The sequence below is a fragment of the Cornus florida genome, unplaced genomic scaffold (genome assembly GCF_030987335.1).
Source record: "Cornus florida cultivar Cherokee Brave unplaced genomic scaffold, ASM3098733v1 CherokeeBrave_3.0.0_Hap2_Chr04, whole genome shotgun sequence".
NCBI classification, from domain to species: Eukaryota; Viridiplantae; Streptophyta; class Magnoliopsida; order Cornales; family Cornaceae; genus Cornus; species Cornus florida.
In genome coordinates, this window is record NW_026775574.1 from 98352536 (window position 1) to 98375575 (window position 23040).

The 23040-nt window shown below is 35.4% G+C and overlaps 3 protein-coding genes across 5 annotated transcripts; all 3 read right to left on the reverse strand.

Moving 5' to 3' along the window:
* Window positions 1-429: 429 nt before the first annotated feature.
* Window positions 430-2562, reverse strand: LOC132304140 (protein FIP2-like). The gene has a single exon (XM_059801695.1). It carries the CDS (start codon window positions 1877-1879, stop codon window positions 530-532), a length of 1350 nt encoding a protein of 449 aa, XP_059657678.1. The 5' UTR covers window positions 1880-2562; the 3' UTR covers window positions 430-529.
* Window positions 2563-3012: 450 nt separating this feature from the next.
* LOC132304141 (DNA repair endonuclease UVH1) lies at window positions 3013-11267 on the reverse strand. Of its 2 annotated transcripts, XM_059801696.1 has the most exons (9): window positions 10288-11261; window positions 9645-9865; window positions 9196-9275; window positions 8707-8871; window positions 6050-6847; window positions 4539-4649; window positions 4193-4453; window positions 3887-4110; window positions 3013-3447 (listed from the first exon to the last, which is right to left on the reverse strand). In XM_059801696.1, exons 1-9 carry the CDS (start codon window positions 11169-11171, stop codon window positions 3237-3239), a joined length of 2955 nt encoding a protein of 984 aa, XP_059657679.1. In that variant the 5' UTR covers window positions 11172-11261; the 3' UTR covers window positions 3013-3236. The 2 variants fall into 2 exon arrangements, 1 of the variants encoding a protein (XP_059657679.1); XR_009481510.1 differs by lacking the exon at window positions 3013-3447 and having other exon boundaries at window positions 3975-4110; window positions 4535-4649; window positions 10288-11267.
* Window positions 11268-11950: 683 nt separating this feature from the next.
* LOC132304142 (uncharacterized) lies at window positions 11951-17188 on the reverse strand. Of its 2 annotated transcripts, XM_059801697.1 has the most exons (5): window positions 16598-17187; window positions 15466-15564; window positions 14390-14434; window positions 13670-13807; window positions 11951-12507 (listed from the first exon to the last, which is right to left on the reverse strand). In XM_059801697.1, the coding sequence occupies exons 1-5, from the start codon at window positions 16988-16990 to the stop codon at window positions 12136-12138; spliced, it is 1047 nt and encodes a 348-aa protein (XP_059657680.1). In that variant the 5' UTR covers window positions 16991-17187; the 3' UTR covers window positions 11951-12135. The 2 variants fall into 2 exon arrangements, with proteins under 2 accessions (XP_059657680.1, XP_059657681.1); XM_059801698.1 differs by lacking the exon at window positions 14390-14434 and having other exon boundaries at window positions 16598-17188.
* Window positions 17189-23040: the final 5852 nt, after the last annotated feature.

Below are 23040 nucleotides of genomic sequence, written 5' to 3' on the forward strand. Positions count from 1 at the left end.
TTCTACTAACTAAATCATAGTTTCTGAACATCAGATCAGTGAAAACAAGGAATTTGTGTCCAACTAACATGATCCAACACGAATGCAATGTTTAATACAGCAAGAAATTTTTTATAATATTTTTGTCAGGCTAATTGTAAATCACCATAGATGATCATTTGCTAAAATTGAAAGAGAAAACACTGCTCAATACTTCAAGTTCAGTACTGCAAAATCAACATTGGAGGAGTAGACAAACTCTATTGCCTCTACAACATGAATTTCAATAAAAGAAAGTATATTTTATTGATCAGAAACAAGACATAACTAGATCATATTTTGAACTTCACATCAGTCAGAACTAGGAAAGAAAGTGAGTATTCATCAGCAGACATGACCCAGCTAGCATATAGATACAAATCTCACTAGTTTATCTGTCTAACAAGATAAAAAAAAAAAAAATAAAAAAAAAAAAAAATTCCCATATTTTCCAATGGAAAATCGGGAGAGGATTTAAGTAGAACTAATAACATAGATAGTACTTCTCCAACTATGAATCAGGTGACTCTGTTACCTTCATCTTCTGCTTCTTATTCCCCAATAACGCCTTCACAAAAGCATCAACAATCTGTTGCTGTGACTCGAGTATCAACTCGCTACGCTTCATTTCCATCTCCATTCGCATTTGCTCAATCTCCCTAGCCATCTCCATCTTCATCTTCTCCATCTTTACAAATCCTTCCCCCAACATCTTTATAGAAGAAACCATATCCGAAATCAGACCCCCCTCTCTCTTAACCCCTCTACTATCACTCTTCTTCCCAAACACCGGTCTCGGCAAAGAAGAAAACCCATTCAAACCCCTAGAATCAAGATTAGGGTTTGAGTTCCCATCAGTCACTCCACTATTCTTTGCCCTAAACCCAAGAGGTACTGAGTTCCTATCTTTGGGAGCCTTCACAGAGAAACCATTGGCATCTATTCCATTGTAGATACCGTAATCACAATCAAAATTAGGATCAATCATGCCGTGTTTCTTACCCCTAAATCCAGGAAGTGCCGGTTTTTGATCAATTGGGATTTTTAGACGAAATCTACCTGCAGCAACATTGATATTGTCATCAGCATCATGGTTTGAATCAAGATTAGCTTTCGAATTCCCATAAATCTTGCTATATTTCTTTCCTCTAATCCCTGGAGGACGGAATCCATCTCCAAACTCAGTACTATCATCAACATCTTCATCAGAACCATTGTCCAGATACGATGAATACCCATTCATAACCTTAGAACCAAAATTAGGGTTAGAATGTCCATCAATCTTACCAAAATTCTTTGACCTAAACCCTAAAGTAACTGAATTTCGATCATCTATATTTTTCACGCGAAACCCATCACCCGGATCGACACCGTCGTGATTGAAACTAAGAACAGGGTTTGAATCCCCATCAATCTTCTTAGAATTCTTCAATTTAAACCCCAAAGGGACCGTATGTTGATCGATTACAGTAGTTACCTGATTTCCAGAACTTTGGTTAGATCGAACGGCCAAGGAAGGAATTTCCATGGAATCCATGTTCTCGAAGAAGATCCAGGTAGAGAAGAAGCGTCCAGGGAAGGAGAGAGATCGCTGCTTCTCGGCCCGGTACCGCTGGCGGAGCTTCTCCATCTTGTGGCGGCACTGGGCGGAGGTTTTGGCAGGACTGGCGTTGGGGCAGCGGCGGCCAACGTCAGCGGCGACTGCATCCCAGTCAGCGGTGCGGAGGTACCCGCGGCGGAGAGCGTACCATCTCTCGCGATAAGCCTCGATTAAGACCACAGTTTCCTCCTGGGTCCAGCACGGAGCTGGGAATTTCCTTGGGGGTGGAGGTGGTGGTTGTGGTTGTGGCGGATCAGACATGGCGGAGGAATTTTTGGGAAGAGGCGCAGGTTAGCAAACTGGTGATGGTGATTAGAGAGGTTGAGGTGGTCGTGGTTGTGAAGGATCGGACTTGGCAGAGGAATTTTAGTGGTGATGGGGTTTGGGAGGCGTAAATTAGCAAAGTGGTCGTGGCGGTGGAGGTGGGTGGTGGTGATTAGAGCGGTGGAGGTGGTGGTTGTGAAGGATCGGACATTGCGGAGCGGTGATGGTTTTGGGGAGGCGCAGTTTAGCAAAAAGGTGGAGACGGTGGTGATAAGAGTGGTAGAGGTGGAGGTGGTGGTTGTGGTTATGATAGCGGTGGGTAGCATATTGAATGTAAAAGGATTGGTCAAGTGCTGGTTGGGTGGGTGGGGGGATGATGCTAGCGTGCACGGGGTTGTGCTGTGTACACGCAGACAACAACTCCACCACCATACTCCTGGCTTCCCCCACCACCCACCCATCCCCCACTAACTCTCTCTCATTCTCTCTCTAAAACTCCCTTTCTCTCTCTAGACATTAGGTGCTTATAGGTGGCTGGGTGGGTGGGGTTAGTGTTGATTGCGCCCACTGCATTCCCTTTCTCTCTCTAGACATTAGGTGCTAATAGGTGGCTGGGTGGGTGGGGTTAGTGTTGATTGCGCCCACTGCTTTGCTGTGGTGGTTACTGGTGGTGCTTTTGTGGCGTTTGTGTGATGGCGAAGGTTATTTAAAACTACTAGAAAAGTTGAGTTTGACTTTTTTGCCAGATTTATTATCAAGGCTCAAGCTTGGTCCGGTCTGACCTCTGAAGTGGGTTGGGCTTGATAGAAGTCAAATATACAGTGGTGGGGCTTGCGACTGACCCTACTTCTATCTTTTCTTAAACTAGACCTAATCTCACAAATGTAATTGAAATTAATAGAGAAATGATAAGTCCTTCAACCCAGTTACCGACTCTATTTTCGAATATAACATAGTTGAATCATGTTGAAACTCGTAAAAAAAAAATTCATAAATATTTCTTTATCTTCGACTCATTCCCAACCACGATGTGATGTATTCAGAGGAAGAGTCGGCAATTAAAGTCGGAAGACCTATCACTTCTCATCAATGCACCTTACAAATCTCAAAAGGTTAAGAACTCTCTCATATGGACATCAGTCAGTACCAGAATTTTAAATAAATCATAAGGTGGGAAGATTCATAATGATACAATGGCCTTTCAATGAATGGCAAAGTTCCTAATTCTATCTTAATGCTTTATTACATTGAATCAGTAAACAACAACATGAAATGGAATTCTACAACAGCAACAACTAAAATGAAATAAAAATGTGCCATCATGTCTGCATGACTAAATTAAAATGAATTAGACCTATAGCAGGGTTGGATACTTTGCATCCAGGAATTCCCTCAGAGTCTTGGCAGCCTTTTGACCACCCATCAGTTCAGCCAGTCTCTCTACCGGAAGAAGAGCAAGTTCCGCTAAGCTTTTACACCCATCCACAATAGCCCTGTAGTTGGAGTCCGTCACACCTGGAAGCCGTCTCAAGAACTCCACAGCAGATGTATTGTAATTCTCAGCTCTATAACAGAGAAAGTAACCAACTTTTAAAGACCTTGTTTGCACGGAAAAAATAAAAAAGAAGATATATATATTATATACGCACACTAATAACTAATCATGAACACCAACTCATTCTACTTGTTAAGTAGGGAAACTGAGCAAAAACTCTTGGGATTCAGATATATGAACAAGTCAATGAAAATTTTGCATCAAAGAGACTAAAGAAGTTTCCATGACCATTTATTTGATTCAAGAATGGTTAGGTCATGTCCCTTCTAGTAGCATTCACAGATGGGCCTTATTGTAGGCCGCCTTGGCTTTATTGAATAAATTCAAATATTCTTCAGCTCATGATTATTGCATTATTTATGTACTGTACCATTCTTGTCTAGGGGCATCAGAATCAGGTTTAGGATTTTTAAGCAGTGATAAACCATAACGGAGCATTGTAATCTTACCTTACATCATTTTCCACAATACCCTCTTCTGATGGTACCCCGACTCTAATTGCCTTTACTTCATCAGGTTCATCCTGATTTGCTTTAAGTGATGCAAATATTTCAGCAGTAGCATGCAAACTCCGGGACCAAACGATGCGCAGGCGGGGAAAATGAAGCACGAGCAATGACAGCTTGGAGATAATGCTATTTGGAGTGACATCACCACCAATATCACTAGAGGACTGCAAACACACAGCAGTGAATTAACCCATCAAAGCTTACAACCAACCTTCTGGCTTCCTCAAAATAGGTTATGTAAATTACCAAAAATGAAAAGCTTTTGTCTTGTGAAAACTCGATCAGAAGAACAGGTATCCGATAATAACGCGCCATCATCTCCACTTGGTGGTAAAGCCGACCTGATGCAAAACTACCAAAAAGATCTTGTATGCTCTTTCTTTCTACACACATTAATGGTGAGAGAATATAGTCTCCAACTTCCAAGGTCACGGGAATTATATGCATGCCCTTCTGGTGGAGTACATTTGGAAGGCTGCTCATGAACTCCCTCATATCTACAATGATCTATGTAACAAAATAGGAAATATAATGCGTGTCAATTTGTAGAGCAATAAATAATTGTTGATTGTGAAGGCAGAAAATTACCTACTTGTATTTCTTTTTCAGCTTCCTTTCTTCCACCTGCCTTTCTGGTTAATGAATTGTTGGAAGTAATAGACTGTGGCTCAATAGAAGAATTCAGCCCCAGACAATGCCCATCCTGATAAAATCCAGGCAATAGCCAGATATGCAAAAGCTTATGAGTACGAACGATTCAATCAGAAAGTAAAAGATGCAGTAAGAATGAAAGCTCAAACCATTGTATGCTATAGCAATATTAGTAAATGACGTCATAATTTTTGTAACAGTTGAGAAACTGAAACCAAAATTATGTAGGAACATGCACTTCTGAACATAAAGTTGGGATTTTTTCTTCCTTTTGCTGTAAGATTAGTGGATTGCGCTTCGACTAAGAGAGAAGGATGGTGCCCCAAAAATGGTGAATGCCCATCCCAACCCAACCCACATATAAAAGATAGTCTAAGGCTTCTCACAAAATGGTGGAATGCCACAACTATATGGTATTACTAATCCCATCCCACCATAATTTAGCTTGCGTTAATTGACTTTTCATTATAATTCTTATATTGTTGGTGTCAAAATGCTATGCAATGTATGGAATCCATTACCCATGATGTATGTAGGCGTAGAAACAATATAGTGCTTAACATGAAAAATATCCATGCATCAGAGTAGTAAAACGCTGGAGTTGAAATATAGTTCATATATATTAATAACAAGGCAAAGTTAGCGCAGAGAAAGGAGAAAATTGATTAAGTGAATGAAATCTATGACACAAGCTTTCTACCATTGGCTTCTTTATATATAGATATAGATATATATATGTATACTCACACATATAAGCTGAAAACAAATCGAAGATAGAATGGACAAGAAGAAGAAGAATATTAAAACAAACACAAGAAAATAAGGATAGAAAAAATCACCAAGATGGTCAAAAAAATGTTTTAAGTTGAGCACACCCCAAAAAGAAATGCATGACACCGAAATGTTTTGCCTATCATTTCCCAATAAAAAGTGATGCTCCAAACAAAAAGGTTATATAATTCAGGCAACAGTCCTGCGACTGTTGAGTCTAGGCTGTCATTGGGCACCTAAGCCAACCTAGACTCCATCACTAAATTCTCTTTCAAAATAGTTTCATGCTAATCATCATACAACAGTATAGACAAAATCCCAAGTTCCATTTTTAAATAAAGACGTTAACTTTTATAAGAAATAAACAATTATAGGTATAAGCATTTTCAATGTGAAAGCTCAGACAAACAACCATTTGCAAATTCTATGATTGTAGAACACAACAGCACGGAGCTATTTTTTTTTCCCCTGGAAATTCAATGTGCTAAATTTTTTATAAACAATAACTGTCAAAACTCGAAATAGTTAGTATCTAAGAAAACTAACGGTAGTAAAATGTTAATACCAGCTGATTTATGGAGAAACACCATGACCAACACATTGTAAAGGGCTAAAAGATCCAATGAATCTCAAAGAACATTATGTAAATTGAGGAAGAATGAAAAGCATAGAATATCCAACCTGATCAACTGGGATCATCATCATTGATTTCTGCCTAATCAAGGATTCAAATGCTCCATTTTCCCTGCGTATGCTTGCCTCGAATTTTTGCACCTCAGTAGATTCTTCATAGAAAAGAAAATATATTTTCAACTTCTTTGAGGGGTTTTCAGCTTTATAGACTTCAATTTCCCTGACAAAAGCCATGTCAGGATGGTAAACAATAATTACAGATGGATTCAAAATGTCTAGTATATGCTGATCACTTTCTAGGGCATAGAAGAACACAGCTGGGTGCTGCATGGTATTTCCAAGAGATGCAGCATCAACACCTTGGGCATGCTTCCTAAGAAACCCCTTGTCAACAAATGCACCTTTGGATATGCTCTCACCAAAGCCTTCATTTCTTTGGCCTTTACTTTCAGAAGCAGATATCAAGGTCTTATCATTCATTGCTCTCTCATTGTTACTTCTATCGTCTGCATTCACAGAATCCTCAGCATTTGCTGATGCTTTTTTGTTCCTTCCTTTCCCCCTTCCTTTTCCACGTCCTCCACTGCTCACATCAGGTGGAGGATTAGTTTCAGCTATAATATCCTTTTTACCCTGTTTACTTAATTCTAATGCTGCAGCCAGAAGTGCATCCTTTTCCTGATTGCTTATGCTACTAGCTTCCACATTCTTTATAGGTGTTGTAGGAATTATTCCATCAAGTAGCCCGAAACCTTTTGGGTCCTTTTGTTTCTTTTTATTGTGTTTCGGTAAGCTATGCAGCTCTACTTTGCTCAGCAGATACTTCTCCCACTCTTCCCGCATGGCCTTCATGAGAGAAAATACACCATTAACTATTCCATATCCAACATGTTGTTACATAAGCAAACATATCATCAAAAGTCAAGGAAAAACATGGGATAAACAAGTATCAAACCAAGTTGAGTCTATGTATGAACTCCTCCTCTAATGAAATGTATGAAAGAGTTAATCAAACCTTTTAATTTGAATTTCTAAGTACATTCATCAGATGTTGCTTCAAAAGAAGTACAATTACATATGAAGTTTTCTTTGACATCTTTCACATGCAAAATGAACTTAATGAGAGACAATAGAGTATGTAAGGCTGCGTTTAGTAACCGGAATCGTTTTCTGTTATCTGTTGTCAGTCCCTAAAAAGACAAAACAAAAACAAAAAACATGTTTAGTAATATATTTTTGTTTTTCTGTAACAGAAAACATTTTTTATTTTTGTGAAGAAAAGAGGAAACATAAAAAAGGCGTTTCTCATGTTTTCGACACTGTTGAGCAAAAACGTTTTCACTATTATTATAACATATACACTGTTCATTTCAAATAAAATGTATGTTATTCATGTTATATACTAATGCTACATATTAAATACTAATAAAAATTATATTTTTAATATATAATTATATTATATTATATATTAGTGTAAATTATTTTTTATTTAACAAAAATATATTTTTTAAATATAATATATTATATAATAGTGTAAATTATTTTTTGGGACAAAAAAATGATTTATTATATATTTATTATTTATTTTACATAATAGTATTAAATTATTTTGCAACAAATATAATATATTATTATATACCATATCTATATTATATTATAGTTATATAATTTAATATTTTTTATTTATTATAATATAATATAATATATGTTAAATATATTATAGATTTTATAATGAATGTATAGATGATGCATATGAATGCACTTAAATACATAATTGGTTAGTGTTTTTGTCCTAAAATATCTTATTTTGTACTTGCGTATTAAGTATTATTAAGATTTGTAATTTTAAATTGAATATTATACTTTATTATTATGTATTGGGTATTTTTAATATTTGTGAAATAATTGAATTGCATACCTATTTAAGGTTTTTTTGTACTAAGGAAAAAAATTTTTAAAAAAAATGTTATGTATATCTGTAACAAACATGTATTATTAAACACTGTTATTGTTTTTTGCTTTCAAAATTGTGACAACAAGAAGTGTAAATAAACGTCATTTTTGCTTTTTATTTGTCACTTAAGAAAACAAAATTATGTTTCTGCTTTCTTGAGGCTGCAAAAACAAAAAACGAAAACGTTACTGAACGCACCCTAAGTCCAATCCAACACACAAGTGAATATAAAGGAGACCCATAACCATCAGATGCTTCCTAATAAAGTGGAAACTATGGCAGCATTTTCTTGACAGAATATTCTAAGTTTTCAAAGCCTTAGTTCATCATGAAAATAGAGTAAAGATTTGCAAAAGCTGTGTAAACAGATAAACAGTGTTCATTATGTTCAACTGCATCAGCAATGACGTCCAGTTACTTTTTCATACATGGTTCAGTCTCTGTATTTCCTTTAAGCTGGATTGATTGATTGGATACTGAGAGGACTTTTAGTATTACTTTATGAACTCTCAGAAATTCACTATTAAACAGCTCCGCTGCAGATACCAAACCTTTTATAACAACTCCTAGGTTTAGAACTATGGTAGGATGTGTCCAATAGAGCACTAAAAGCTGCAAGGTAATTAAGTAGGATGAGGTAGGGTTGATTGAATTGTTAGCATGTGTTAGTCTTTTCTTGGTAAACGTTAGTATGTGACAATGTGTATCTAGGACCAACTGGGAATAAAACGCATCAAACAAAGTGAAAAACCTTATGTGGGCCCTTCATGATGCAATCTTCAAGCTGCATGCAAGTGCGTTCATCTTTGCATGCGACTAAAACAATGCCATTATCATCCTCTTCACCTTCAACCCCGCACTCTTTCCTTGACAAAACTTGCTTCTTTCTTTCGTCTTCTATTTCTTTAAGAACCTCCTGAAATAAATATTCTAAAGGTAAATGCATTGAACTGCCAAAGCACTGATCATTTTTATTAACGCCACTGCATTTGAAATAAGAATCGGTCAAAATAACTTTATTTTCCTTTTACTTATCAATAAAAAGAATTGGTCAAAATAACAACTGGGGAAAGTGATAAAAGTGGGAGAGACTCAACCCAAAGAAAATATTCTTATAAAATGCAATATCATTGCAAACATACATATAAATATGAACTTTGAGTTACTATTCTACAGAATTATTAACAATAAGCAACATTATTCAAGGGACATCAATGAAAAATGGAACTCACTCACTCACACGTAACACCTTCCACTTTGGTGCCTCCTCCAAGACTTCCTCCAAAATTAATCCACTATTTGTAGGCGAAGGCAAAGAATCTACATATGCATGTAAAGAAAGCAAAAGTCATTAATATTGTTTTATGATTTATAAAATGCAATTTTTTATTTTAAAACATTTAGCTCTTTGTATTCTTTGTCAAATTTCAATTGAAGTGTGAACCTTTTCTAAAAGATTAATTGTCCATTTTCCTTTTTACCTGAGAGTTGATTAATATCTATTTCAAATCAGAAAAGAGAGAACATTTTCCTAATTCAAACCCGAATGATGGAAACATCATGGATAGCAATCTTCAGTAAATAGACAATATAAAATTAAAAGCTAAAATAGAGTGCTCATATAATCATATTTCATAGTAAAGCAACAACTGCACAAGCTAAACAATACACAGAGCACAAAAATCTTACCTCCTTTTTCCTTGCTGCAAAACTCCAATTTTCTTTTTCTTGTCATTACACTCTTACTCTGTTCAACCACTTTCGCACCACCCGACCTCCCAAAATGATAAACACGCTTCTTTGCATACTCAAAAATCTTATAGCTCGACTCTGCAAATATCCAAACAGACCGAAAACTCTCTGATGCTCTCAAGGAATCCAAATACTTCAAATAAGTCACTGCATCATATCTAACCAAACAGCGTATTAAAGTTTATATCCAAAATCATTATCTATTCATGAAGCAAAACATTTCTTCTCCCAACATGATAATCCAACAACTCCCCAAAATTGCCAAATTAAACCCATCAAATATCATAATCAGCCCCCTAAGAAGATATCCAAAAAAATTCAACAAATTCATCAAATTTTCAAGTTATAAAAATCACTACTAATTCATAGATAACTGATAACCCTAGAAAAAGATTAAACATTTAATGGCCAACGTAAATGCAACAACTGCTTCTCTCTCATTCATATGTGTTCCAAATTAATACAATAATTACCCCAATAAAACAGACACCAAGATATATAGTGCATTACGGCTAAATTTTTTTAACTTTCTCTAATTAAAACAACAATTAACTTACAAAAAAGAAATTCATTTTGATACCTGACAAGGTAATCCAACAGCTTTCTCAATGTCTTCAAATCTGAAACCAGTTGCTTTGTCTTCTTCCCCAATGTATGCCAAATGGGATCCAATTGTCTCCTCACAATCTCATCAAACGACTTGAACAACCCGTTCTCCACTGTCAAATCCTCCACATCTACCTTGTTCGTCTTCCTCATCTCCTTCAGACAAGCGTCCAAAACCTCAATCACCGCCTTCTGAATCGCCCTCATGTGTGCCGACATCGGAACCCTAACGTCCACAACCTCCGGCGGATCCCTCTCCAAATCCTGGGATACATATACCTGAAACCGCGGCCACAAGTGCAATTTCCTCAAATACAAGCACTTTAGGGTTCGCTCCGCCTTAGCGAACCCAGATACCATCGAGTTGGGCTTATCGGAGAAGGCGCGAATGTAAAGGGACCGATTGAAGGACCTAAGGATCCGAACGATGAAGGCCTCGGTGGAGGTTTCGGAGAGAGAGTGAGCGTTGAGGAGGATGATTCCGGCCAGGTCGGAAGTTGGGAGGCGGGAGGTTAGGAGGTCAACGATGAGGATGCGGGCGGTGATGAAGAAAGCGCCGCCGGAGGAGTAGAGAGAGAGGCGGTGGTGGGCGGGCAGTTCGGAGGTGATTTCGGAGGGGATATTGGGGGTTTCTTCGGTGGTATTAGGGTTTTGGTGGTGGTGGTGGAGGGCGGAGAGGATCGATGATTTTTGGGAGGGGGTGGTGGAGAGGAGGAGGAGAGTGCCCTGGGAGGGGTCGTGGAGGAGGAGGAGGGCTGCGATGAGTTTGTGGAGGGCTAGGCCGGAGGAGAGCACCACCAGTCCGCCGCTGGGGTCTTCGAGTAGATCGGAGATGATGTGCTCGTGGAACTGTACCATTCTTCACTCTCTCTCTAAACGGTGGCGGGAACGTGAGAGAGATAGGGCAGTTGAAGACTCGGAAGTCGTAGGTATACATGTATGTATAAATGTCAAATGCATGCGTGAATGCGAAGTTTTTTTTTGGGAAGGTCGTGAAGGGGCAATTTCGAGACTTGAATAATGGTGGACTACTTCATAATATTGAATTTTTGCAGCATAAATTTCTCAAAACAAATTTTTGCAGCATATCTTTTCTTTTAGAAGAAATAAATTAAATCTTTTAGAACACCGAATTAAAATTTTTACTTCTTTTATTTTTTTCCATACTAAGAATAATACAAGTCCTTTATTTCAAGATAAATCATGTTAAATCAGCCCAATTTTTAGGTAGGGAGACATTTTTTTATTCTGGTATTTACATTTTATTTCCTCTTCATTTGATTCGTGGATTTAAAAAAGAAAAGAAGAAAACAACCTAAAATAAATTAGTTCCCTTGGCTATCATGAAAACAAGTAAGAAAATAAAATTGAATAGATTAATTTAAAATTTAACAAATTTTACTTTTTCTTTTTCTAATATCCCATCATTTATAAAATGTAGTATTAGTTTTAAGATTATATCTAACTAGAGAGACAATAGAGGGAAGTCGTTTCTCCTTTTACTTTTTCTATATTTTTCATTTTCCTCACTCAATCCCCATAACAAGAAGAACCTTAAAAAACACAGTTCTCATATCTTCTGTTCTCCTTTAAAAATATTTATTTACTACTGTATATAGAAAGAAAATAAAAAAAAATTAAAAACAATAAATATTTTGGATTTTCTGTATGTTAATGTTATAACTAATTCATCTGGATTCTGAAAATGTCATGCAAAATTTTTGAGTAAAAAAAAAAGTTGTATGGGATCAGGAAGAACAAATAGGAGATTAATTGCACAAAATCAGTACAATCATATGCACAGCAACAGCTGAAAGCCACTTCAATCCGATCCCGCATTGGCATTGATACTCAAAACTCCATCGCTTGTCTTCTTCATTCTTCGGAACCACAAGGGTACAGGCTTTTCCAACACCGACACATTAATGTTGTTCCAGACGTCCATTTTCGCGGGAAGCTGCGCGATTTTCTCTGCAATTCCAATGTCTTCTGGAAGAACCGAACCAAACACTGTGTATGCGTGCTTCCACTCTTCATGGTTAGCCAGGCTTATGAAGAATTCGGGACCAGAACCAACCCATGCAACCGAACCTCTTCTTATCGTAGGACAGACTTCCTTGGGAATTTTCATGAATGTAGATCCTTGGGCTTCAAGCGTTCCTTGGATCAGTGCAAATGGAGGGCCAAAGGAAGCCTGCAGAAGTAACGAAAAGAACATTCGAGTAAATGTAAAATGCTTAACAGAATAATGGGAAGATTACAAAGGCTTACACACACAAATGAATCACTAGAAACAACCAATTGCTTGGGTGCAGTAAAAATGAGTTTCCGTGTTTCTGTATCTATAAAGGATATGAACTTCACTTCGATAGTTAAGCCAATCCCCCTCTTTGTTCCGAACACACAAATTTAAGTGAAACGAAAAAATCAACCAAAAAGTACGTCGAGATTAATAAACTTGTACTATATCATTGGATTTATTTCTGCAGCAATATGCATACAGTCAACTGAATTGCAAGAAATTGAAATATGTTCTGTGAGTTCCTTCTAAATAACTTGTAACAATAAAGTTTAGGGAAGGCGGTTGGAGGGTAGCAAGAGGAAGAGATAACTGAAGCAAAAAATGAAATCATTGATTTGTTCTTATCCTGCTACTTCTCACTCCACAAACATCATAATCCTGGAGAATAAGAGTGTCACACATACACATAGAAATGGTCCTTGCATCAATTCATACTATCATTTGCAAAATAGCAAAGGAATCTATCTATCAGATTAAGAACAAAAGAACATGCTTTCAATTGTGTGCGCATACTATCACTGCATAGCCAATGTAAAGGAAAAGAACACAACACTAGCAATTTTGTTGGTGCACCTTTTCTGGTTAAATTTTTATTGCAATTGATTCACTATTTGAAGATATGAATTTGTAAACACCTCAAGCAATTAGTGCAGCCACATCATTCAATATGTAATTAACCTATAGGTTTCAAACAAATTCCCTACTGAAGTTTTGAATAAACTTACAACACATAATAAAAAAGTAATATATCAAAAGATTGAAAAAAAAAAAGATGGGGAATGAAAATTCAAAACCTTATATCACTGGATATAGCACTATGGATCGTATAAAAGATCCTTCTATAAATGGAAATACAGAAAGGATACTTTAAAAAGAAATAAAATGAAAAAAAATTCTTTAAAATGACAACAAAAGGAAAAGAAAATAAAAGAGAAGTACATGATCCACATACAACAATCATGATAGCATTAATGATACAAGTTTATACTATGTATATGCTTGTACACGTGGCAAAAATTGTGACACTTAAAAGGAGATACTTAAGAAGCCTTACATCTTTAATGTGGTTCCCTTCTGAATCCCAAGATAAACCGCGACTTTCAGCACGATAAAACTGGCAACCTGCACAGTGTCGCAACCCCAACAACTCAAGAATGTAGGCCACTGAATGTGGAGCGCAGTCAGACAGAAGCTGCACCAAGCCATATATTGTCACGGAGGGAAAAAAATGCAGGACAAATGTTGCACCAAGAAAATATATGGATCAAGTCTATGTTGATGATAGAAAAATGAAAATTACATGCAGATAGGAAGTAAAAAAAAAGGACGACGAAAAATAACAAAACACGACTATATGTACTATAACAGTTAAGGTTCCTAGTCTTAAGGTCAAACACTAGAAAGCTTTCTTCACAAATCACGTGATCTTGCATGCAGGTAACACAATAAAGGAGTGAAAATAGTACTATTGGCACTACATTCAAGTAGTCAAATCTACTGGCTAGCAGATATTATTAGTATGAACATGCTTGTCAATGATGACACACATAAAATTGCATATCCCATCGGATATCACTTCGGCAACCATTGGTATCCGTTCTTTCTTAGAACTGCTAACAGATGCACCAAAGAAGCATTTGTCATTATGACAAAACATCTGCCAAATTAGTTAACTTGATAAGGGCTATCATTTATCTATTCACCATTACCATACCCACGCGCACACACACACACAGAGATTCTAATACATTTTACAACTAACATGAACACATACTTTTATATGAAGAGTGCCATATTCTGTTTCCAAGCCAACGATGCCCTACAAGAGAGAAAAAAAAAAAAAAAAAAAAAAAAAAAAAAAGAAGAAAAAAAAAAGGAAAAGAATTGTTATAAGAAAATATAACTACATAAGCGAAACATCTAAAAGGGAAAAGACTGCAAAGTACACCACTCACAAAGTATTAGAACAGCAAGTCGAAAATGTACAAGAATTGAGAAACTTTTAACAAGGACGGGCATATTAACGTTTATATCAAGGATCAGCATTCATATTCACACACACACAAAAAAAAAATATATATATATCAGCATTTAGAATTGCAAATGAAAAGGTAAGAAGTGTTTGGGCAAAGACAAAAAACAGAAATGATAGCAAGATGTTGGGCAGCAACCACTGCTATTCTCCTGTCCCTCATTTTCCCCACACAATGTGCTAAATCACTACAGTAGGATCCAGTGCAATTCTTTTAACTTGCATATTGATGCAATGCCCGTCTTACATAATATTCTTATTTGACATGACCTGCAGGAAACTGTTGTGCTACATGACAATGTAAGACATTCTTCGCCAACAAAAATGCCCTGCATTAAAAATGAAAAAGTCCCTGCAGTGCAGTTTGTAATGCAGTATTTATCAATATGTGCTACCTCACATATTGACTCTCTTGCTCTCTCTCCCTCTCTCACATGCACACGAAACAATCCTCTTGTGAAGTATTGAGGTATACAAACAAGTCTTGAGTTCGATTCCTTCTTTTCTACAGTGAATATCTTTTCTAATCCTCATAGCAACTAGTCCAATCAATTCCAATGATCTTCTCAGAGAGTCAGCAGTACCTAGAATTTTTTACTACAAAAAATTTAAAAATGAACAAGAGAAAGAATGACTAATTGATGAGAACAATATTGTAATAAACCCAATAATAGATCATATGTATATAATATACTACAAATGGAGAAAAAAATGTCATCAAATATTATTATTATTATTTTCCTGAATATGTCATCAATTACTTTAAAATACTAAAAAAAGGCACAAAAAATTCTAATAAGTTCACCATGGTTGTATACCTCTCCTTTCCCAAAGATAAGGCCAGAAGTCCAACTGACTCTGTTTCCAGCTTCCTGCCGGTCAGGGACGAAGGTGTCCTTCTGTTTCTTCAACCAACACTGTTTTTGAAAAAAAAGAAAAAGAAAGGAATAGACAATGTAACTCATGCAACTGAGGGAAAATAATATCATATAGGCATAAATTTATGTAACCCATTATGATGTTAGAGTCTACTAGACAGCAAAGAACATGCGTAAACTAAATTTTATGTGCCTCATTTCAGGAGATGGTAAACAACTTTTTGCCAAAATAGGCCATTCCCAAGCATTTGAAGATGGGTTTCCTAAACTCAATCAAACAGTAGTTCAATTGGCCAAAATCATAGTAGAAAGACCACTCAAGGAACTAAAATGCATGATACTATTAGCTCTTACGGAAAGTAATTCCTACAATGCGTTGCAGCACTATAATGGATCAAAATCCTAGTAAAGACCTCTGTGATGTGTTGAGATCAATCTTTCACTCATCCGATAAGTAATTTTTGCAATGTACCACTTAAAGAAACTGTTGCTCGATATCAATAAGTATTAAATCATATAGTCCAGATCAGTAAAGTATGATCTTTAAGGAATTAGCTGCAGAGAAAAGCCATTCCTGATTATTGATTGTACAGCAGTCGTTCACCTGATTCTATATTCTACTGATTGTCTTTTTAGAACCAAATCAGAGTTTGATTGATGTAGAAGTAATATTCATATATTCTGAATTGAAAACAAGGCATTACTAGAATTATGCCAATTGCATATCCTCCCAATTTAGATAGATACCAACATACAAAAATTCAACTAAAACCCAAATTAGATTCCTTAAAAAAACCAGAGCACCACCAAATAATTGAAAATAAGACATTGCAAGAAGTATATCAATTGCATGTCCTACCAATTTAGATAGATTCCAAGTTTCCAACATATAAAATATAAGTAAAATTGTAAAACACAAATCAGCTTCTTTCAAAGAAAACCAGAGCACCACCAAATAATTAATACAGAACAGCAACCCAATTCAACACAATAACAAATGATTAAAACCCATGAACTGAATTCAATCAAAACCTTCAAAAAGCTGTAGAATCAAACATCAATTCCAATTTACCTCACCGAATTTCGATCCACAAGCTTCCCGATTTCCGCAAAAAACCCAAGTATCACACAAACAAGGTCCATCATTTCCAGTACACATAGCCTTACAAGCCTTACAACACTCCTCAGAAGAATTGAACTTGAAATCTGAACCCCACTTCACAGCAGCCCCCCAGAGCTCCAAATTATCTATCCCTCTACAACACCCACCACTCTCTCTCCCCAAATCATTTCCACCATTGCCATCAGCTTCAGCCAATGACACAGACTCAAACGCTGATTCATTGCTGGGTCTCAACACCACCGTCATGAAGATGTAAACCAGAGTGAAAACAACAAGACCCATCAAGAGGAGGATCATAAATCCCCAACGGTTGGATTCGGGGTCGTTTGACTTCCGACCCATTTGAGATTGAGGGGTGAAGAGAAAAACCCAGAAATTTGTTTTGTGTTCTTTGAGATTTGGTAATGAAGGGTTTGGGAATCGTTGACTTGACAAACAAAATTGAATATCAAATCTTTTATAGTTATAAAATCAGTATTATAAATGAAACGGGGATTTACGTGTATAGTCATGGAGAACGACAGGAAGTGAATTAAAGACTTCTTTATATTTCCAGAATCGACGTATATATGTGTGTATATTTGGTCTCTTAAATGGAGTGCGATTCAGGGAAGGAATCGAAGATACGACATCGTATGAATCTTGGAAATGGTTCGTGTGAGAGGTTCGAAGATGGTGATGTTCACCACATGCCTTGTGCGGTCCAATAAGGCCAACATCATCTTTAGTTTTTAATCAGGGCATGTGACCATTTTTAAGGCTGTCGTTTTGTAACACCCAATAAGTCATACAAAACTATTAAACCAAAATAGTTGGTATTACTTTATAAGCAATGAAAGGATTCAAAGGAACTTGACATGTTAATACTAGTGTTCTTTAAAGTTTGAATCCTCTGCGGTGCTGGCACCTAAATTTTTTTGAACACATTTATTTTAAATTTAATAAATTTATTCAATATTTCATTATTACTTTAAAAATATATTTTTATAATTAATGATAATGTCACAATATTACATACAATATGACGACGAGATGATAAAATATCTCACTATGTATGGAGATTTAGTGCAAGTTACTTAAAAAATTGACACATACTCTTCACATATATATATATATATATATATACTACAAATATACATAATCTAAGGCATGTACCATGTTTTGCATATGGATTATGGAGAGCAATACTTCGAATTATACTTAATCCATTAGGTTTAAAACTTTAAATTAAGGAACTGACACTGGATACTGATTAATTTAAAAAGATGATCAACAGTAAATAATCTAATATATTTTAGATTGGATTAAGTCTAATCTGGTTTATAGGTCTAATATCATTCTAACACTTTCAAAGCATAAAAGCTCCTGACAATTATAATTTGTAAATGCAATGAATTATTTATTTTATTATTATTTTTATTAAAAAAATATTTTTATTTTAATATCATGAAATTTTGACTCCACCACTGCAAACTTGTCATCCTTTTTCTGGAATGTAAATATTGAGTAATAATTTGGAATATGATAAATGCATTCCGTTTTTTAATAAATGCGTTTTGTACATAAATTAAATGCTCTTTATACTTAATTTTTTTAATTGAATTAAGAACTAAACAATAATAGAGAAGTCTAAAGTTTTAGAACAAGTCATAGATATTTATGGAGTCGGTAATATTAATTTTCAAGAACGATTGTTATAGTTTATTCTAATATGTAGTAGAATTTTGTGAAGTTCATTTATGCTATTGATTACCTATAATGTTAAACCGTCTATATATAGGTATGTTTCTCAACAATGAAACAAACAATATACTTCTACCAACCAGAGTCTCCCAAGGAAAAATCCTATTTGAGCATATCCCACTCCCTCCACAGAAAAACAGGTGTCAAGGCTAAAAGCAAGCAGGTTACAAGGAAAACAGGTGTCAAGGCTAAAAGCAAGCAGGTTACAAGGAGAAAGAACGAGTAGCCGCTACCCGAATGAATATGAATCTTTGGAGCAAATATGCAATAAACTCAGAATAGAAATAAACACAGCAAAATATATTTTATGAATATAGAGGTAAAATAGAGAATATTTAAAAAATAGGCAAGCCATTATCTGCTTGTAGACACGGTGTTGTAACTTTGGTACCTCCCGAGGAAGATTTAGAAATAACTTGCAGACGTCTGATGTTGCTCTCTTTTATTCCTCAATTGCTGTTTTGTATCCTCTATTCGGTGATTCATCAAATTCAAATGTCATTTCTACACTGCAATTATAAATTAGGATGATTTGATTCCCCTGCTTTCTGCACAATGGAAGAGAAATTTGTTGAGATATTTTAATAAAATTAATAATATATTAAATATTATTTAATAGAATGGTTTATCATATTTGTATTGATGAAATAATTATATTTAAATTCTCTATTTATGTTACTATAACCGTTACACTCTTCTACACTATAAAAATGTTATATGTTTATCATTCTACAAAACGAAGTATGGATACGCATATATAGTGTGAGTGAGATTCTAAAATAATATATTTTCATCTCTCTATTATACTATTCTATATATGTATATGTGTATATTGTATTTGAGAGTATTTTACATATTGAGTTTACGAGCAACTAAACTTATATAGACTTGGACCTAATCTTTTTGTGGTCGTGCACATGGAAGAGACACCGCTGCGAGCTGATTGGGTTGTATCGTGGGGCTGACTAATTTCGCCAATACATGCACGAAGGGGAGGACTATCAGCTTTAAGTCAATGTGTTTACACATGCTTCAACAATCAGGCCAGAACTTTCTTACCTATTTTATTATTATTGTTTTATTTCTTAATTTATATTATTGAGTTAATATTAATATTATATTACTTAATTATTTATCTTATTAAATTCATATTCATTGTTATATCCATATTGTTCAAATGATGTACTATTCAGTTTAATAAAAGAATTATTCTTTGATTATTCATTGGTGGTGTTGTTCATTATCTTGAATCATTGTGTATGAATATTGTGGTTTATATTTTTTATAAATATGTGAAATTTCTACAACAAAATTATTCAACAAACCTTCATCACAAATTATGCTTCTCAACAATGGTATACTACTTGGGAAGAAAGGAATGAACGTATCTTCAAAGGAAAGATTTCTACTAAAAGAATGGTTCTCGCTAAAATCACATCTACCATCACTGCTATTGTCAAATTAGGCTTCCTTCGTGATTGCTCCTCTTCGAGATAGATACTCTTGGACTAGAATCTCCCTCCTGACTGCTACCATCCACCGCCGAGGCCACCGGACTGAAAATTGCTCTCATATTCTTCTCTAGGGTTACAAATCGGACTGTCCACTAACAACCTCCATCATTAACGGCCAAATAAGCCGTTAATTGCGGTTATTAGGTTTGAACTTTGGTCATGGGCTCTCCTCTTTTGGGCCTCCATTTAGACTTGTTACCATCTTTTTAGGTTGTTTTAGCCAAATTCCTGACTACTGCCGTCCACTGTCAAGGCCACCGGGCTGAAAATTGCTCTAGCATTCTTCTCTAGGGTTACAAACTTGACTGTCCACTAACAACCTCCATTAACGGCCAAACAAGCTGTTAATTGCAGTTATTAGGTTTGAACTTTGGTCATGGGCTTTCCTCTGTTGGGCCTCCATTTAGACTTGTTACCATCTTTTTAGGTTGTTTTAGCCAAATGACCCACCTTTTGTAATTAACCATTTTATATATAACAGTTGTTAAAATTCCAACCCAAAAAAAAAAAAAAAAAAAAAAAGGGTCTCCCAAGGATGTCATACCACATTAGAGTCTCCCAAGATGTCATGCCATATTTGTCTTTATTTAAAGTCATTGGAATCGCTATTGATTACATATAATATTAAACCATATGTCTACATATAGGTATGTTTCTCAACAATGAAACAAGCAATTTTCTTCTACCAACAAGAGTCTCCCAAGATGTCACACCATATTAGAGTCTCCCAAGATGGCATACCATATTTGTCTTTATTTAAAATCATTGGAATTGATCACATAATTTTGGTGAATTTTTTTTTTTTTTTAATACTTTATAATTGAGAATCAAAATAAAAATCTGTGATTTATAAGTAATATTATTTATTTAAAAATTACTTACTAAAGATACTTATAGGTAAAATGTTCTCGCACCCCCTATTTCTCTCATATTAAACCTAAGCCAATTTTACTAATACACCTATGAGGTTTGGTTTAATGTACTGTCACACCCCTCTTTTAAATATGATAAAATAAAATGCCTAAATTATCCTCCTTTATTTCAAATATATTTTTATTGTTGGACTTTTTTACCCTCAACTCGTTTCCGCTCTCTTTCTTCTGCATTACTGGAAGCAATCTCTAGTTGGAGTTAGCTTGTTTTTTATGTTATTCAGAAATTTGTTAACCCATTCAAATATGTTCTGTTTTCCCGTATCAGTTCCATTTTAATATGTTCCCATATCAGTTTCATTTTAAACTTGTCCTCATCTCGATATTACAGTGGCTCTATAAGCTAGTTTTAATCTGTTAACGCCAGTTGCAATTTGTTTCTGAGCTGATCAGTGGGCAAGGATTACCACGTTGGGTGTGCAAGGAAGCAATCTTTGAACGCCTGTGGTGGTAATCGGACGGCTATGCAAGGAAGGAACTGCCGGCTATGAAGTTCTTGTCATTTCGCCGTCAAACCCACCGGAATCCTCCATAGCTGACGCAGTTGAAGTCTCGATCCTGGACACAGCAACACGTTTTGGCTCTGAACAAGGCTCGCCATGGCCACGGTCGCAAAGGCATGGTGGTGAGCGAAGAAAGGTTCGGGGAGACAGTGAGGTGCTCCATGGCCACGATACGATCGCGACGGCAGTGAGGCGCTCAACGGCTACGATATATGGTGGGTCGTCGCTGCTGTTGGATCTGAACATGGCTCGTCGGGGGAAGATAGTTGGTTTGGATGGAAGATGGTTTTTGAGTTTATTTGGAGTATTAGGTCTTTGATGGTTTTAGGGGGTTTGATATGTCACCATTTACACATTTAGAGAATCCATTTATTGCAACAAGCTATACCTATACATAGTCAGTAATATTAGGAACAAGCCAAAGAAAAGATGCAAGTCTTTTTTCGGTTCTTTTCGTTGCATAGTTTCTGTCCTTGCCTTGGTTGTTGTGTTAATGAATATGGTGGAGGTGCCCGTACCCGCGGCAGTTGTGGTGTTGATGCTCATAGGATCTGATGGTTTCGGTGGCCTTAGTGGTAGCACCGGTGGTGATGGTGTGGGGGTTACAGTCGAGGAAGAGAGAGAGCGCTGAAGAGTTTAAGGGTAATATTGACCCAAGTTTAAGAGAAAAAATAAAGTCAAGGGTATAATAGTAAAATTACCTTTCTCATACTTTGAAAAGAGTATGCCAGAGTAATATTGGCTGGGTTTTAATGTGAGAGCAATAAATTACCTTGGGAGGTGCAAGAGTATTTAACCCAATAGTTATTTATCCATCTAATGTAACCCTTTTAAGGTTAAAATACGATGAGTAACTCTAACTATATAAATATCTTTTCATAATTAACAAAAATTAACCTTTCAAAAAAATTAATTTTATACTTAACATAAGTTAACCTTTTAAAAAAAAAATTAATTAGCGAACTTAGGTGACAGAACTTCAGGACAATGCATAATTGTGTGCCTCCCTGTTACAGTGGCTAAAATTTATCTACTCTATTTAAATTTAATATCTCTTTATCATATTGATTTTATAAACTGCCATATTATGTATATAGTAATTTCTTTCTATTATTTTATATTCTGTTATGGTGAAAACTTAATTTATGAATAATAAATATTTCATTCTAATTGTAAGGGTGAAGTGCAGAAAACACCCTTAAAGTATGTTTACAGTACATATCACACCCCTCACATGCAAAAAATATCCCTAAAGTTTCAATTTTATACAAATAGGTTTCTCTGACAAATTTAAATCCTAAGGTGACTAAATTACCCTTACTAAACTATTTTATACAATATATAAAAATAAATAATTTTTTAAAATGAACGAAAAGGATATTATTGGAGGTTGTCCTCTCGTGCAAAAAACACCCCTAAAGTTTAAATCTAGTGTAAATTGATCCATCTAACAAATTTAAACCCTGAGCTAACTAAATTATCCTTATTAAATCATTTTATAAAATATATAAAAATAAATAATTTATAAAATGACACTATTGGAGGATGCCGACAATGGACAAGTAAAAATAAAAATATTAAATAAAAAAAAGTATAAAAAAAAAGTAAAGATAAAAATATAAAATAAATAAATAAAAAGTATAAAAGAAAAGTAAAGAAAACAAAAAAAAAAGAAAAAATAATCCAAACTCCAAAAACCA